The following is an 18,855-nucleotide window of genomic DNA, read 5'->3' as shown; positions in this document are numbered from 1 at the left end:
TACTGCTTGATTTATCAGTCATGGATCTTTCTGTAGAATTAAATCTAGCAACTATTTGGTTTTAAATAAATATTTGTGTTTATTTTGCCCAAATTATGTAATAGCAGATTCTGCTTTCACAAGATTCTGATCATCTAGATGACATCATTAAAATGCTGAATCTGTTTCATTTACATCCAGTCTCCTGATTTCAAAATACTTGTCAGTGCTTAACATAGATTTTTTTTTAAAAAAGGGCCATCTTTCATACTTCTGTGGTTAACCAGAGAAAAAAATCAAGCCAGTTAATTTAAGAAAGATTCAGCTGTGTATAATTTGTACGTGAGACCAATGACAGAAAGAAATATTAGTCCTTTTTCTTTTCTGAACCTTTCCGATTGTAAATAATGGCTAGACAAATCAGATATTCATATAAGAAGGAAAACTTACAAGAAATGTAGAACCCAGCCACACATTAACCATATGATGTTTGGAAAACTTTTGTCTGTGTGTGGATCATTTTTGAGACTATAGGTAACTTCACACTGTAGTTTAGTAATTTCAGTAATGTAGTTGGGTACATATCAGTTGTCTATCTTTGAATTCATTTAAACTGCACTAATTAAGACAGCATTTCATGTATGTCGAAAATATGAGCTAAGTTTGTCATTAATGATAGGCTGGTCTAATGCTTATGGAAATATTGTTCATCTGTGTAATCACATATGCTCCTGATCCTTAAACCATTAAAAATATATGCTGTTGTTTCTCGGAGATGATGGTCTCATACCTTACACCATCGATGTGTTGTCATACTGTTTATTTGCTACATCCACCTTGGTGAAATCTGTCACATGGATGTGACTCTTGCTTTGACAATGCAAAGCCAAGTGATATGAATTAGTTTCTGCATCTTTCCAAGATGTGATGCTGCATATCCTTCAGCTTGAATTAAATAATTCTCCCATCTACAAATACAGCTGAAAGTTGGACTTGACATGGATCAATATGATCTGGGGCTAAATTTCTAAATGTGACTGATTATGTTAGCATCATGCCCGCAGATCAATATTGAGTTTTGTTATGATCCTGACTCTATAATTGGGTTTAATCAATAAACTTTTGTCTCCTTTTCTTTAGAAATTTTAGGTTTGTACTACACAGGTTTTCAAAATTGCATTTAGGATACACTTGGATCCATACTTTTCTGGTAATGAATGTAAAAAGACATAGGTTTGAATTTAAAGGAACAAAAAGCTAAGACCCTATTGAAAGGGGAAGTCAATTTTTAAGTTGATAGGACTGTTCACTCCAGTACAGTCTATAGAATCCAAGACAGCTAATGTGCTAATACATAACTAGTCCTTTTGGGCACTGTAAGGCTTTTTCTGTCCATACTTGCTAGATAATTCACATTGAGGACTTTGACAAAACGTAGCATTAATGAAAGCAATCGCTAGAGATTCTCTTTTGATAAACCCGCGGGGTTTAAAGGCGTTGAAAGATGCAATCTGCGAAGAACAATAAATTTGGGCCTTTGATTGAAGTGCCATTTGGGATGGTATGTTTTCTCGATGTATTTACACAAAAATGCTGCTCCCTTTTTCACTACTCTTTGCTGGAAGGTTGAAGGAGCTTTTTGCCATTACTACATTAAGGTTTGTCTCATTAAAAGCTGAGTACAAAAAGAAGGCTGGAAATGACCTAGCTCAAGCCAGTGTGTTCATTTCTGCTCCAGTTTGCCATTTGAGAAGTAGGCTTCAAGCCATGATGAATATTTCTATGCGTGGCACTTTGATCTGCAGTAAAGATGCTCTTTCTTATCTGAAGAAATGAATGCATAAACCTTTTCTGGTTTGGTTTGGTGTTTTGTTGGGGTTTTTGGGTTGCTTTTTTTTTTGCAGTGGGGGAAAGGATATTTATTTGCTTATTTTTGCTGAAAGTAGAAAGCCATAAAAACCAGGAAATTATAGAACACATTTTTTTTTTGTACTCATAACATTGTTTTGTAAATTATAACATTTAAAGATCATGGTTTAAGAATTATTTTAATGTACTATGTTGTATTTTCCAGTAACCTTTCTAAGTATGGTTTAATCTGTCAGTGGGTAGCAATCGTTTTTTTCAGTGTTACGCTCCATAGATCGGTATGATAGAAAAATAGCTCAGTAATGTTATTTTCAGATTAAAAACTAAGATTCTTTAATAAGTCACCTGTGTCTACTTACATGAATTACATTATTTGAGATACTTTCAAGAAAGTTTGTGTATTGAGATGTATGCCATATGTACGCTTTTGCTTGTAAATCTGCACACACACTCAAATGTATTGTTCTGCACATTTTTCTTTTGTATGAACAGATGCAGACCGTGGCCAGAAACATGGCATGGATGAGTTTATTTCTGCTAATCCCTGCAAATTTGACCATGCTTCCCTCTTTAGACTGCTTCAGAGGCAGACCTTAGATCACAGATTGAATGACTCCTATTCTTGTTTGGTGAGTACTGTCTGGAAGATGGATATAAAGAAGTGAGAAATAGTTGTTACAAAGTAGTCCTTTCTTACTAGTTCACTCGATAGCTGCAGTTGTAGTTGGAATAAAGGGTCCAATCGATTGGTTTCAAATTTGAAAATTATACACTTGCAAGCTGCTGCTGTGCGACTCAATAGAAAGCAAAGAGACCCAAACTGTCTGATTTTATCATCTGAAATTTATCATGTCCTGTGTGAAGGTTTGAATAAAAACAGGATGTTTCAATAATGATAAGAGCTCCTGTGGTAGAATTTATGGACACCTGTACAGGCATTTTAAGGTACAAATGCAGTTGCCCCATGTCAGGCATTTTTACCTGTCTTGTCATTCTTCATTCCAGTGTGGTATGAAGAAGGAAAAAAACCAAAAGAATAGAAGCAGAACCACAGGCAGTATAGATATATGGGCATATAGGTATTATCTGAATTGCAAGTAACAAATGGGAGTAAAATTATTAAAGAAAAAAAAAGGAAAAAGTAAAATTATCCCTGCATCAAAATAACTGGTTTTCACATTCAAAGGCAGCTATAAAAGCTAAAATACTGGCGTAACATGCTTCTTTATTTTTAGCTGCAGTTCAGTTTCCCTTTTCTACGTAACATTTTGTAGTCTGTGCTTTATGGTCTGGGAGTTGAGGGTGGGCTGGTTCAAATTTTGTTTTCAGTAGGGAAAACCAGCAACAATCTTGTGGAACTGTGTGGGATTATACACAGTTGTTAATCAGGTTTGTGTGGGTCAGACCTCATAATTTCCTGGGGCTTTATTTTTCACCTGATACTGTGTCTGAGATAGTGATCTCTCACTAAGGACCTAAAATGCCTCATAGCACAGAATTTTTTCCACCTTACTATCCAACAGCAAAAAAAGAAAAAAATGATAACTTTTTTTACTAGTGTTTTTCATTGATCTGACTAGCCATGTAATACAAAGATAATGATGGGAGGCTTAGGTTTGTTTGCAAGTATAAAAAAGGTGAAGGAAAATGATTATTTGATGACAGTTTCTTCTTTTTAAAAATACAACCAGATAAGTATGTATAGAAAAGTTAAAGGACTCATTTTCTGTCTCTGGCTTGCACACTGAATCAAAGAAGAGGCCCGAAGGTACATCTGTACAAAGTAATTGGCACTCAAAGAGAAAATGGTTAGCTTTCTAACAGTGCATTGGGGTCAAAATCTTTTTTATATTAATAATATAGTAAGACACTTAATATAACCTTGAAATCAGGAACTTTTAGAAGAGGTTAGGTGAAATACACAGTGCTATAGCAACCATAAAGCAGGCACATTTCTTATTGTTCTTTTTAAAATTCAGCTTTTAATAAGCAGAATGTGTGATCATTTTTTGTTAAATTGCATATTTAACCAGATTTTTTTAATTAATAAATTGGAAATGTCAAGGTAGCAATAGAATACATGAATAAATAACTGTGATTTTCTTTTCCTAAACAGCTCATTTCCTATAATTTTTAGAAACAATTCATCCCTTTATTTAAATGAATATAGGGTAACCACACATAGAACTTGTAAAAAGAAAACCAGAAATGTCTAAGAATTAATACTAAACAAACACAGTTCTGTATTAAAATACTATATGACCTAAACTTCTTTAATATTACATTCTTCAAAGTATTGTGGAATTTCGCTTTTTGTTGGGTTGGTTTGGGGTTTTTTTTTTGTTTGTTTTTTGCAAGGACACAATAAAAAATATGCAGTTATCTAATACTCTGTGGCATATATTTATTACGTGTTTGTGAAACTTATGCATGGTATGGTGTTGAACAAGGGCAAGGAAGGCTCATATATGTATGAAAATAGGTACACTAAAATAGATCCTTAACAGTGATGAGTACTTTAAAAATCTGTATTCTTGTCACAATTTTCTTCTATGAGAATATACAGAAATTTAAAAAATTCTTTCCTTTTGTACTGCTAAACATTGGCATGCAGCATTTTGTCATGTTTTCCATAAAAATGTAGAGAGACATAAGTGACAATGATGATTTATTAGAAGAATATAAATCGAAATAACCACTGTTTATTATATCTAGGGCTAGGATGCATGTTGTTGCAGGAATTCAGTTAAAATACCTCCTCCTTCTTCTTTCAATAGAACATTTTGTAGCAAACACTGTGTAAACTGCATGAGCTATTGCAGCATGACCAGATATTAGTTTAAAATACTGAGGCTGTTCTGGGTGCTGTAATAAAGCCAAATGTTCTCTAGAATCAGCTGAAGCTCTTTAAAGGCAGTAGAAACACTGACTTAACAGAAATTAATCAGGATCAAATAAACAAAGTTTTGAAATAACTTTAAGGTGACTTTATTTGCAAATAAAAAAGAGTTGGGGAAGAATGCAAAATTTAAATTTCTCATGCAAGTCTTTTAGTAAAGTTAAAACACAGGTTTTTTAAAACTGATGTGGATATATTTTTAAGGATTGTTTAATAGTATTTTTTCTCATATTTTGCATAAATGTTAAACATCTGAGCTTGCAGAAATATTCACAAGCAGTAGGGAAATATTGGTCTTCAGCTGCTAAACTAATGTTATAAATTCATGACTTGCAAAATCATTTTGCTTATCCAAGTTATTTGTATATTTGAGTCAGGTGTTCCTCAGTCTCTCTTAAGCATTTTGCAGGGATGATGAGAGGGAAATCTCACCACAAGTAAGAAAAAAGCTTAGTTAGAACAGCTATGCAGTAGTTGTGGTTTCCCAAGGCTTATGTTTTTCTACCTGCGGCTGTTTGGAAGCTCTCTGTGCTAGGTTTTTTGTCATACTGGGAGGAGAGGCAATCAAGGCTCTTCTGGTTTACATTTCTACATCAAAAATCAATTACTGTTTTTTTGCACTACAGATTCACTCAAGAACTACTTTTGTATTGGAAAGGAGTATGTACTTTGTTCGTGTCTGTGACGTTATGACATTCTGGTCTCATCAGACATTGCCCAAGCAAGCCCTCAGTATATCCCTGAATATATAATTATTGTTCATGATCAAATCATATTCATGTTACTCAGATGGTTTTTAGCAAACTAATTAGCTTTCTCTCTCTTTACTAGTAGAAGTTCTTTAAAGTGTATGCATGTTACGTGAGAAACAGGGTAAATGGTCAAATTGTGGTTCTCTCACATTAAATTGGGAAAACTGACCACCCAGGAACTGTGTTTTAATGTCCATGATAATGTTCCTCATCATTAGCCAAATGTTATCTTCTAGCTTACCATTAATTACTTTAAAAAAAATAATTATTTTATAGTGTTAGTTTATTTTGTATCAGGTTTTGAATCTGTAGCAGACTTTGGATGTATTGGTGTGGCTTTATAAACTTGTTTTCCATAATAGTGGTAACTCAGCACTGCAAAGCTTCCTGACATTTATTCCTTTCAGCAAGAGGGCTATTATTAGATCTAGCTTGCAGTGCCATCAGCATTAGTCAGATATAAATCATTCTAGAATAAAAAGTTTATGTAATGCCTATAAAAATATATGCTTCTGTTCTTTGCTTGGTTTAAAAGCTGTAAGTGGGAAAATCTCAAAATGTTGAGGGGCTTTTTGCCTTTCTCTTTCAGGGTTGGTTTAGCCCAGGTCAAGTCTTCGTGTTAGATGAATACTGTGCTCGCTACGGAGTGAGAGGCTGTCACCGCCATCTTTGCTATCTCAGTGAATTGATTGAACATTCAGAAAATGGTTCTGTCATTGATCCAACCTTGCTCCACTACAGTTTTGCGTTTTGTGCTTCTCATGTTCATGGTAACAGGTAATTTAATGGTATATTTTTAAATTAATAGCTTTAGAAGCAAGCAAAAGTATTTATAGACTCCTGCATTCACCAGGTAGGGAAGTTGCACGCAACAGAAATCAGTCCATAAAAGTTTCTTCAGGGGTATTGGAGGTTTTATAGAGATTACTATTAAAAAGTAAAGGAAAAAAAATCTCCTTTCAGTTTGTACTGTCTTAATGCAGTGCATTTTCTTGGGTGTTGTATAGACAGGCTGATTAAGGCTAAAGGATATCATACTGTTAAAACTGCTCATCACCTTCTGATCAATGCCCAGCCCATCCCAAAACAAGTACACCCAGTTTACATGCTGGGCATGACATGCTGTGGTATGGAATACCCCTTTGGTTAGCTTGGCTCAGCTGGCTTTGCCATGCTCTCTCCCTGCTTCTTGTTCCCCTCCTCACTGGCAGGGCATAAGTCTGAAAAGTCCTTGATCAGGATAAGCACTGCTCAGCAACAACTAAAATATAGGTTCTTTATCAGTCAGGCCTTTACCCAGTTTGAACCTGTCTTATTTCAGTGTAGCTATATCTGTTGTCTCTTGTGATCCCCTCAGAAGCAGCTGAGGAGTGTCATTCAGACCCCTAGACACCACCTATTCTCCAGGCTGAACAAGCCCATCTCCCTCAGCCTCTTCTCAAACAAGTGCTCTGGCCTCTGACTGTCCTGGTGGCCATTCACTCAACTTGTTTCAGTTTAGGGCAGGCAATCTATCAAATTAAAGACAACATGCATTTATACCCTGCTCTACACACTTAACCTATAGAAGAAATATGTTTTAAAAAATCAAACATAGCAGGAGAAAATGCAATACATCTCCTCATCTCAAGGGATCCAATCCTGCCACTAGAGGAAAATCTACTCATAGTCCCAAAAAGTAATTACTGTGATGCTGTCAGTAAATCCCCAAAATTGAATCCTAGTAGGAATCAGGGGAGAGAGAGGTTTTCTTCCCAACATGTATGCCTAGGTTGCTTTGCAACCAGTCACAGAGGCTGTTTTGCCAGTCAAGAAGGGACAATCCTTAAAAAGGATATAGTTTCCTTCACAGGCTCTGACAAAACCTCATCCATGAGAACCCCAGCTGGGTATTTGTGACCTGAGTGATTTGCGGGAGATTAACATTATGTAATTTTTTATAATAATATCCAAAATTAAAATGTTTTTGAATATGCCTGAAATACTTTCAAGAACCTTAATATTCATACTGGTAAGTTAGGAGATGTTCTGGCATTTACATGGTAACCTGTTCTCCATAAAAGCATGCTGCTTTTGTCAGTTTCTAAAGAACCTGACACATTCATATTTTCTATTGAGTCTAAGTCTTTGTTGTTTCTAGCCTTTTTATTACTGTCTTCAACCTAACAAGACCAATATACAGTGATAATTGCTCAAACTTATTTCAAGAATTCAAAAGAAAGGTAGATACATTTCTTTTTATTTCATAATTTAAGTGAAGGACAACAGTGCGTGCAGTGCATGAAAATATCTCAGGGAGCACATCATTTACACAGTCGTAAGCACTCTGTATTCTGTCTATTTCTTCTGTACAGATATTCTCTGAATAGCATTATGAGTGTTTTTGGAATAAAAGGAGTGTTGAACAGAGAGGGTCTGACTAGAACTGATATATTGTAAAAAGGAAAAAAAAAGAAACATGAAGAAAGAAGAAAAGTAAGTCAAGGACAGAAGCAGACGCACTCACTGAGGATGACAGACACATATACGCACATAATATATCCACTCATTCATCTGCTGCAGCACTAAGAAATAGTAAAGAGGAAAAAGGAATTTCACAGACAATGCATGACAGGCCAAAGTTCTAGGTTGATCCCTAGCATTATACATCTTAGTTTTATAAGTCATGCTGACAGTTAGAAAGACCACAGAACAAAGAGCTTTGTACTCTGGGAATGAAGTATTTAATTTATATTTCACCTTTGCTTCACAGAGGGATCTTAGGCCTTACACTAGCCTGAGAAAGATCATCAAAAATGATCTTGAAGTCAGGTGATGGAGAAACATGTGGAAATGTAGCTGTATCCATAGTTCAAATTTTCAGTTTCTTTTAGCATGAATTTTAGGGTAGCAGGCAATCTAGTGACACACGTCAAATGATCAGATAAAGGTGTCACTCACCTTCACTTCTGGAAGTCTGGTGAGGAGAAACTCTGGCACAAATCAGATCAAATCTAAAAAATATACCAGGGCCATCCAGGACAGATACTGAGCACTCCAATGAGTACATCTGATTTGCTAAACAAAACTGCTGAGGAAGCAGTCTCATAAATGGACCCCAAATGTTCCTTAGTTATGGGCACTCTTTTAAGATCCCAGGCATAGTTCCCATTAAACACTGTGAAAAAAGACTGAATCAGTTTTAGCTCTTTCCGCCTTTCTTATGTCTCCAGAACTCTTTTGGCAGATTTTTAACCTTCAGGTATCCCTTATGCTCTTTTGCTGCACCCTAGGATAGCAGATAGGAACTGTATTTCATACTGCAGGCTGTAATGTCCTTGCAGGCTGTAACACAATAGGCATGGTTTTATTTCAAAACATCTGGAATAAACACGTAAAAGTAAATTATTGTCCTAAAGCCATTGACCACAACTCTTTGCATGTGGCCATCCAGCCAGTTCTTTATCCGCTGGGTGGTCCACCTATCAAATTGATGTCTCCCCAATTTAGACAGAAGGATGTTCTGCGAGACAGTGTCGAATGCTTTGCACAAGACCAGGTAGATGACATCAAATGCTCTACTCTTGTCCATCGGTTCCATACCCCTATCATAGAAGGCCACCAAATTGGTCAGGCAGGATTTCCCCTTAGTGAAGCCATGCTGGCTGTCACCAAGCAGCTTTCTCTTTTTCATGTGCCTTAGCATGCCTTCCAAGAGAATCTGCTCCCAGATTTTGTCAGGCACAGAGGTGAGACTGACTGGTCTGTAATTCCCCGGGTCATCCATTTTCCCCTTCTTGAATATGGGGGTTATATTACCCTTTTTGCAGTCATCGGGAGCTTCTCCTGACTGCCATCCATGATTTTTCAAATATGATGGCCAGTGGCTTTGCAACTTCATTCTCCAGCTCCTTCAGGACTCGTGGATGGATTTCATCAGGTCCCATATACTTGTGCATGTTCAGGTTCTTAAAATGGTCTCGAATCAGATCCTCTCCTACAGTGGACCCAAGATCTTCATTCTCATAGTCCCTGCATCTGCCTTCCAAGACTTGGGTGGTGTGGTCAGAGCATTTGCCAGTGAAGACTGAGGCAAAGAAGTCATTCAGAACCTCAGCCTTCTCCAAATCCATGGTAGCCAGTTCTCCTGATATCTTCCGAAGGAGGCCTACATTGTCCCTAGTCTGTCTTTTATTCACTTTCTATCCGTAGAATCCCTTCCTGTTATCTTTAGCATACCTAGGTAGGTTTAATTCTAACTGGGCCTTAGCTTTCCTAACTTGGTCCATAGCTTCTCGGACAACATCCCTGTATCCTTCCCAGGCTGCCTGTCCTTGCTTCCACTTTTTATAAGCCTCTTTTTTCCTTTGAATTTTCCTGATGTCGTGGTTTAAGACCAGCCACGCAGCCACTCTCTCACTCCCACCTCCCCCCTCGCCCCCCAACTCCGGAGGGATGAGGAGGAGAATCAAGCAGTCTGGTAACTAAGGTATAACACAAAACCACTGTTGCTACCACCAATAATAATAATGATAAGGAAAGTAACAAGGGAAGAGAATACAACCGCTCATCACCTGTCAACCAATACCCAGCCCTACCTGAGCAGTGATCTAATCCTTCCAGGTAACCTTCCCCAGTTTCCATACTGGGAATGACATGCTATTGTGCTCTTTGGCTAGTTTAGGTCAGGTGTCCTGTCCCTGCTTCCTCCCGGCTTCCCCTCCTCCCTGGCAGAGCATGAGACTCAGAAAGTCTTTGGTTAGACTAAACATTTGAGCAGTAACTAAAAACATCAGTGTTATCAACGCTGTTCCCAGGCTGAAAGTCAAAACCACAGCACTGCACCAGCTACTAAGAAGGAGAAAAATGACTGCTACTGCTGAACCCAGGACAACTCAGCATCTTCTTATTCATCCAAGGAGGTCTCCTGGCCCTCCTGCTGCACTTCCTTCTAGTTGGGTTGCAACACTCCTGAGGTTGTAGTACATGATCCTTTAATATCAACCAACAGCCTTGAGACCCCTTCCCTCTAGGGCTATATCCCATGGAACCTTTCTAAGCAGGTTCCTGAAGAGGCCAAAGTCTGCTCTCTTGAAGTCCAGGGCAGTGAGCTTACTGCACGCTCTTCTCACTGTCCTGATTACCTCCAATTCAACCATTTCATGATCGCTGCAAATAAGGCTGCCCTGGAGCGTCAGCTTTCCACCCAGCCCTTCCCTGTTGGTGAGCACAAGGTCAAACATGGTGCCTCTCCTTGTCGGTGCCTCTGTTGCTTGCAGAAGGAAGTTGTCTTCCACACTATTGAGGAACCTCCTGGATTGCTTGTGCCGGGGTGTATTGTCCCTCCAACAGATATCAGGGTGGTTGCAGTCTCCCATGAGAACAAGAGCCTGCGAGCGTGAAGCTTTTCCTATCTGTCTGTAGAGTGCTTCATCCGCAGGTTCCTCTTGATCAGGTGGTCTGTAACAGATCCCCACAGTAATGTCTCCCATCACTGTTCTCCCTTTAACCCTGACTCACAAACTCTCTATTGACTGCTCACCTATCCCCAGACCAAGTTCCATACTCTCCAGCCTATCCCTAACATAAATAGCAACTCCCCCTCCCTGCCTTCCGGGCCTTTCTTTTCTAAAGAACCTGTAACCTTCCATTCCAAGACTCCAGTCATAGGAGTCATCCCACCATGTTTCTGTGATGCCTATTATATCACACCCTCATAGGCGTGCCCACATCTCTAATTCCTCTTGTTTGTTCCCCATGCTGTTCCCGGGCATTTGTATAGAGGCATCTGAGCCAAGCTCCAAATGAAGAAATGAAGGTGCAAGTACAGAAACCAGTTTGTAGCCAAAGTTTCTTTCTGTCTTAATTTTGAAATCTTCAGCACATGTGTGTTTGCACAGAACAGTAGTCATATTGAGGCAAGGTTCTAAGCCAGTAAATCATCTGCCTCCAGCATTGACCTCTTTTGGAGTAAGAAAAAGGCAAGTATATGCAATATTTCCTCTTAGTTGGCTTTCAGTCTCCAACTCTGCAGCTCAGAATATGCCTGCTAGTTAACCTGGAGTGAGCGTCTGTTTCAGGTACTTATCCATTACACCCCTGAACCTGTGTAAGTCCTTTGTACCCTCAACACCTTTGGCAGCAAGTTCTTACTTGAAGAACTCTTGCTTTGAACTTGACTCCTGCACATCTTATTTAATTCTCTGTTGCCTCTGGGAGAGATGAAGGAGAGACAGAAAAAAAAAAAGGATTAAAAAATCCTTGTCTGTTGTCTCTTCACTATTTAAGATTCAAGAAGTATGAGTGAACCATGTGTTGATTACACTGGGTAGATATTTTTACCGAATTCCTTACCCTTTTGTGGTAATCCCTAATGTTAATTTGCTTCTTTGAATGATACTGAACATTTGCATTGAATTATTCATTATAACACCATGATCTCTGTCCTGAATAGCAACTGATTTTTCTTACCTTTATTGAAATACCTTAATCATTGTTTGCTGTTTTGTTGCTACTTGACTTTAAAAGATCCTCCTATAACTCCATACTATGCCATATAGATAGCATTACAATTACATTTACTATCACCTCATTTCTTACCTGTTTGCTAGATCATTTGCAAATACCATAAAATTACATAGGTCTCAGCACAGATCCTTGCAGAAGTCTGCTGATAACCTCATTGCAGGTACTCACCATTTATTCCTACTCTCTTCATTGTAATTGTGAGTCTTTCACTCTTGGTCAGTGGCTGCTTAATTGCCTTTAAAGCTTTTGGTTAGACATTCTGACAAAAGATGTTTGAAAATCTATGTACATCATATCAGTCAGGTCATACTCATCCACCTGGTTTTGATCCTTTTAGAGAACGTCAAGATCAGAAGATAAGATTTCTATGCCATATAGTCTTATCCCTTACAGATGTCATCACACTAATATTTACCCAAATTTCGTTAATTTTATCCATAAATATCATAGAATCATAGAATATCCTTATATTATAGTTCCTTCTAACTTTCTGGGATGTATGTAAAGCTTACTGGCCTGTACTTCCCCCTACCTCCCCTGCAGACCTTCTGGTTTTTAAATTGATCTCACATTTTTCACCTCCCATTCCTCAAGAGGAAGGCAGTTGTTGGTGAGAACTCTCATGCAACCACAGGTAATTCAGTTCTGGCCCTGGCAATATACTGCTGTCCATTTATCTAATTTGTTCTTTAAGCTTTTTCTTAGTTGCTTTAATTTTAGACAGATTCTGTGCTGAAAATAAGGTGGTGGTGTGGGTTGTTTTTTTTCCTGCGAACAAAGAAGGGTTCCAGCATTGAAGTCTTCTTAATTTCCTTCATAATAAACACCAGTGGAAAGAATTCATTTCACATCTCTGCAATAGCCTTGCCCTCTCTGAGAACTCCTTTTAGATCCTTGCCATCATTTGGCACTGTAGACTCTCTGATAGGCTTCTTGCTTCTGTTATGCTTGGAAGAAATTTCTTAAAGTGGAGTAAATGAACACATAAGAGAAATGAAACTATGGAAACTTCAGAGTGTGCTGCACATTCAGATATTTCTTTTCATTTTTCAATGTTTTGTGATAAGAACCATTTATTGCAATTTTACACTTAGTGTCAAGTGATAAAGGAATCAGAAATCATCCCTTTCAAATCTGAGACAAGGAACTTTGTAAGAATAAGGAAAATAATGTTACATTGCTCTGACTCTTATAATAATAATTTGTGGAGCTTCTGAACAGATGATTCCTTCTCTTCTGGCTAAATCAGCTCTAGGATTAAAGTAAGATTGACTGTATCTTGCTGGCTTCTCCTTCATTTTATATCCTTCATAAACAGTATCTAATAAGTTTTAATCTAAAATTCCAGAGCTCAGATCAGTAATTTCACCATTCTTCATTTCTTGCACATGGCCACCACCTGACATGAAAGGTTTTGTCCGCTTGATCTCTTCCCAGAAGTGTTATGTTTTTCATATGTATAATTGTGTATATAAAAATATTTGAATAGCATGTAGACTTCTTAGATAGCTTTCCCAAGCAACCATTGCTAGCAGGATTTCATGAAAACTTTCATTTTTAAGCAGTTTAAAATGCTTCTTCTTTCTACTCTGCTGCTTATTCAATCTCAGCCCCCCATGTTCTGTGTTGTAATGATAGCAGGTGCAAGGTCTTCTTTCACTGTTTCCTATTAGCAACTGGGCTTTCTGTTTGAATCTTAAGTCTGTTCCAAGGCTGTCCAACAGCTGGAGGAAGGAGCCTGAGATCCCTTACAGTGTGGATCTTTAGGGAAGTGTGTTACATTAGAAGTTATTTTCCATCAGTCTACCAGCATCTTATATAAATTCTCTCTCATGTTTGATACAGCATCAAGAGACTTAACAAGAGTCTTTTGTAGTTTGTCCCATTTTTCCATCAGTCCTCTATAATGGGAACGGTGAGAATGGATTTCTCATAATAGAAAGCATGGTTTTATTCAGAAGCCATTTGTTATCAGTCACCATTTCCCCAGAACAATGGAGTGAGAAAATACATCTTTTATGATTGATATGCTATGTGAGTTTGTGCTTCTAGATGAGAAGAAGTGTTCTCTTAAAACTGGAAAAATTAGGTGATCCTTGGACATTTATATCACTTTTCTTCAAGTGAATGTAATAATTCCCTTTTCTGAGGCTCATTGGGCAATGCTGAGAATAGAACTTTTTCACTACATCTCAGTTTTATATGCTGCCCTGTGCCAAGCATTATCCAGTTTATTTTTCATTTTTGGAAGCTGATCATATATTGCTATTGTAAATGGCCACAAGAAAGTTATCAGTAGAGTTTTCCTGAGTTCAAAGATGGAAACAAAATTCTTCACCCTTTTGGAGGTACCAAGTGAAACCATGTTGACCTCATGTTTGATTTAATGAAGGATACTGTCCTGTGTTGGGAAGCGCTAGTAACTATTACAGTGTTATAATAAAGTGTGTCCTCCCTCCAATACTAGCAGAGGCACATTTCTCAACACATCAAAATAAACCTGCTTCTGAAAAGCCTCAGAGAAAATGTCAGTAGTAAATTAATCATAATTCACACATTATCAAGAAATATTAGGACAAAGTTCTGCATATTTAAGGTGATACTTGCCATCTTAGGCAATGAAGGAATAGCTGATGCTATTACATACTCTTAACTTCCCTAAATATTATTCATTGTTTTGTCATTAATTTCAACTGATTAATGCTTCCAAATACTCTTATACTTTGGGTAAAACTATATTATACTAGTATATGCTTAGCTTTTCAGTAGAAGGACATTAATGAATCCCACCTAAAATATCAAAAGATCATTAAAATTAACTTGATTTATCATCTTAATCTGTTCCAGTGGCCTTCAGAATTGGTCTTTTTCATCCACTTGTGAAAAAGAGAGTATGACCTGTAAGCAGATGTAGGATCACCCTGAGAAATGCGTACAGCAGAAGGCTCTATTGTGCCATTTAGTTTTTTTTTTTGGTCAGACTGTTTGAAGAATAGTTAATATAAACAAAATGCTCGGTGTTCAAGTGCCTGCTGGTTAAAGCTATGTTCAAATGCTGTGTGACAATTTGCTCTCTTCATTTTCTGTTTATAAAAAGATGTCTGCTCTGCTTGCTTCTAAGCTGATAATGCGAATCATTGTTTTTCTTAGATTTGTCTGAAATAAATCATGGACTCTGCAGAAGCCTTAATTAACACAATTGTGCTTTAAAGGAAAATTTGGATATTAAATTCCTTGGATATTAAAGTACTATAGATAATAGAATCTCTACATGAAAATTCTAAATAATTTTCTCTTTAAGTTTACTAAGAAACAAGAAGTCAAACTTTTATCTAATTTGAAAACTGTCACTATCATTTATTGCGCATCCTGCTGAATTTAAAAACAAGTGCTCTTAGAAAGCACTGAAGTCTTCTAAAACAATTTGTTTCTAGGAGCCAAGATGACGTTTAAGTTTTGGTTTTGTTTTTCCTACACCCTTGAAATGTAGTTTATTATATAAATGTCTTGAGTAAGAAAGACCTTAGCTGAAGTATTTTTCTTGAATTTTGTTCTTCCATCAGAATTTCTCATCTTTTGCAGATTCTTTTGGTCAGCCTTACTGTTCTCACCTACGTGTGTATGTGTGTACATGTTTTAACATCAATCAGTGCATTTCTGTCCTCATACCCTTCTTTTTTTTCCAATAAAACCAAAGTGATGATCTATGTTTTTGATGAAGAAATCTCATTGAAAAGACTTCAAACATTTTTAAAATATGCAAGTACACAAAAAGTACCAGTATCAACGATGTTGCAGAGGAAAAAACAGAAGTCAGTCACCTTCAGTCAGTATTTATAGGGCTGTCTCAACAAAGCAGTCTTGCTTAAAGTAACAATTCACCCTCTGAGACGCCATTATGAGAAGCTATTTCCAAAGTTGAGGGCTGGAAACAATCTACCAACCCAGTGTCCACACATCTAATTCCCATTGGAACTGGATTGCCATTTTTATTTCACAAGCCATAGATATTCACAATAATCTCAATCCTACAATGCAACAAGTGACCTCTGCAAATTATTACACATTTTAAGAGAGTTTATTTCTTAGAGGGTACCCCAAGCCTTAAAGGATTATATTAAGTGAGGAAAAATGTTCCATTCCCAGAGAAAACTCTAAATTCACCACCTAATCTATCAGCTTCCCTAGAGTAACTGCCATCCGGACAGTGATCTTGCAAGTTTCTTTGAAAATTCTGTTCAACCTCTTATTTTTCAATGTCATTACTTGAGTGTCTTACGGTCAAACACTAGAATTTGCTAGCTGTAGTTCACAAGGTATTTATTTCCAATCTCTTTTCATATTTAAGTCTCAGTGAATTAAACAATTTGACATTACATCTGTGCCAGTTAGACTGTGATCTAAGCAGACAAGACAGGCCAGTCCAAATCCAATTGCAGAGTTCTCAAAAAATGGAAAACTAATATAAGTGAGAGAAAGAAGGCTACTCAGGTTTTGAGTGTTCATTGTTTCACCTAGTTCTCCAATTCCGAAAGGAGTCGTGAAAAATAAGTAAGGAAAAAATGTGGAGGAAAGGAAAACTTACTTTCTCTAACTTCTTCAGAAGATAATATTAAAATGAAAATTCTTCTTCGATAATTCATCTCTTTTTTTCTCTGAATCATCATTCCATCCCAACACACCCAGTCAGTTGCCAGCACCTATAATAAATACTCTGAGCAATGTAGTAATATTCTAGCCGCTCCAGCCACTGAGCTGGCTTCATTTGGAGCTCGGATCAGATGCCTCTATACAAATGCCCGTAGCATGGGGAATAAACAAGAGGAATTAGAGATGTGTGCATGCCTATGAGGTTGTGATATAATAGGCATCACCGAAACATGGTGGGATGGCTCCTTTGACTGGAGTGTTGGAATGGAAGGTTACAGGCTTTTTAGAAAAGACAGGCCCGGTAGGAGGGGAGGGGGAGTTGCCCTTTATGTTAGGGATAGGCTGGAACTCTGTTTGGGGACAGGTGATCAGTTAACAGAAAGTTTGTGGGTCAGGTTTAAGGGGAAATCGGTGATGGGACACATTACTGTGGGGATATGTTACAGACCGCCTGATCAAGAGGAACCTGTGGATGAAGAACTCTACAGACAAATAGGAAAAGCCTCACGCTCACAGGCCCTTGTTCTCATGGGGGACTTCAACCACCCTGACATCTGTTGGGGTGACGGTATGGCCCGGCACAAGCAATCCAGGAGGTTTCTCGATTGTGTGGAAGACAACTTCCTTCTGCAAGCAATAAAGGAGCTGACGAGGAGAGGTGCCCTGCTTGACCTCGTGTTCACTAACAGGGAAGGGCTGGTTGGAAATGTGACACTTCAGGGAAGTCTTGGATGCAGGGATCACGAGCTGGTTGAATTGGAGGTAATCAGGACAGTGAGAAGAGCGTGCAGTAAGCTCACTGCCCTGGACTTCAAGAGAGCAGACTTTGGCCTCTTCAGGAACCTGCTTAGAAAGGTTCCATGGGATATAGCCCTAGAGGGAAGGGGTCTCAAGGCTGTTGGTTGATATTAAAGGATCATGTACTACAACCTCAGGAGTGTTGCAACCCAACTAGAAGGAAGTGCAGCAGCAGGAGGGCCAGGAGACCTCCTTGGATGGATAAAGAGCTGCTGAGAAAAATTCATGGTAGTCCTGCGGAGAAGGACTTGGGGGTGTTGGTCAATGAGAAAATGAACATGAGCCGGCTTCAGTGTGCGCTCACAGCCCAGGAAGCCAACTGTATCCTGGGCTGCATCAAGAGGAGTGTGACCAGCAGGTCAAAGGAGGTGATCCTGCCCCTCTACTCTGCTCTCGTCAGACCTCACTTGGAGTATTGTGTGCAGTTCTGGTGTCCTCAACATAAAAAGGACATGGAACTGTTGGAACAAATCCAGAGGAGGGCCACGAGGATGATCAGGGAACTGGAGCACCTCCTGTATGAAGACAGGCTGAGAAAGTTGGGGCTGTTCAGCCTGGAGAAGAGAAGGCTGCTTGGAGACCTCATAGCAGCCTTCCAGTATCTGAAGGGGGCCTATAGGGATGCTGGGGAGGGACTCTTCATTAGGGACTGTAGTGATAGGACAAGGGGTAACGGGTTGAAACTTAAAACAGCAGAGGCTTAGACTGGATATAAGGAAGAAATTCTTTCCTGTGAGGGTGGTGAGGCACTGGAATGGGTTGCCCAGGGAGGTAGTGAATGCTCCATCCCTTGCAATGTTCAAGACCAGGTTGGATGAAGCCCTGGGTGATATGGTTTAGTGTGAGGCGTCCCTGCCCATGGCAGGGGGGTTGGAACTAGATGATCTTGAGGTCCTTTCCAATCCTAACTATTCTATGATTCTATGAGGTCCAAGGCTGCAGTAAAAAAGCTGAATACTGGTTTTGAATTAAAAAAAAAAAATCAAGTCCAAACCACTATCAAAAATATTTGGGGTGGTATGAAAGGCACATTTGTTGTCAGATTTAGTTGCAAAATAGTTCTTGCATTTTATGGCATCCAGTTTATGGGTGGACTCAAGCCTTTGAAAACTAAATGACTGCATGAATCTGATTTTCTTGGCAGACACAATAATTTGTAAATAAATATAACCAGCTTAAAACATTGCTATTTTACTTTAATCTGTCCTTGAAGCAATTAAAGAAAAATACCTAGAAGACAAAATGAGTGGGAATTCTGAAACTATTTTTTTCTATCTCAGCCCATCTCAAAGTTAGATTCTTTTTTCTGTGGGTTCTTTTTTCTCAGGAGTAGATACTCCCAAGAGTAGCAAAAAATGATCACCAGCATAGTATGTGTCTCAGAACTGTGTTGCAAAAATG

The 18,855-nt window shown here is 38.3% G+C and overlaps 1 protein-coding gene across 15 annotated transcripts in view; it reads left to right on the top strand.

The window, feature by feature from the left end:
• The window catches only part of CADPS2 (calcium dependent secretion activator 2), a 306,360-nt gene that overhangs the window by 197,418 nt on the left and 90,087 nt on the right, over positions 1–18,855 (top strand). For 14 of the 15 annotated variants that reach the window (XM_005146086.3, XM_005146087.3, XM_005146084.3 and 11 more), the window contains 2 exons: positions 2,341–2,477; positions 6,089–6,276. In XM_005146086.3, the coding sequence (XP_005146143.1) occupies positions 2,341–2,477; positions 6,089–6,276 (325 nt within the window). Of the gene's footprint in view, positions 1–2,340; positions 2,478–6,087; positions 6,277–18,855 lie in introns of all 15 variants that reach the window. The other variant, XM_031046299.2, reaches the window with a different exon arrangement.

This window comes from Melopsittacus undulatus, chromosome 5 (genome assembly GCF_012275295.1).
Source record: "Melopsittacus undulatus isolate bMelUnd1 chromosome 5, bMelUnd1.mat.Z, whole genome shotgun sequence".
Taxonomy (NCBI): Eukaryota; Metazoa; Chordata; class Aves; order Psittaciformes; family Psittaculidae; genus Melopsittacus; species Melopsittacus undulatus.
Note: the sequence above shows the minus strand (reverse complement) of the source record. Positions and strands in the feature narration are given on the sequence as shown.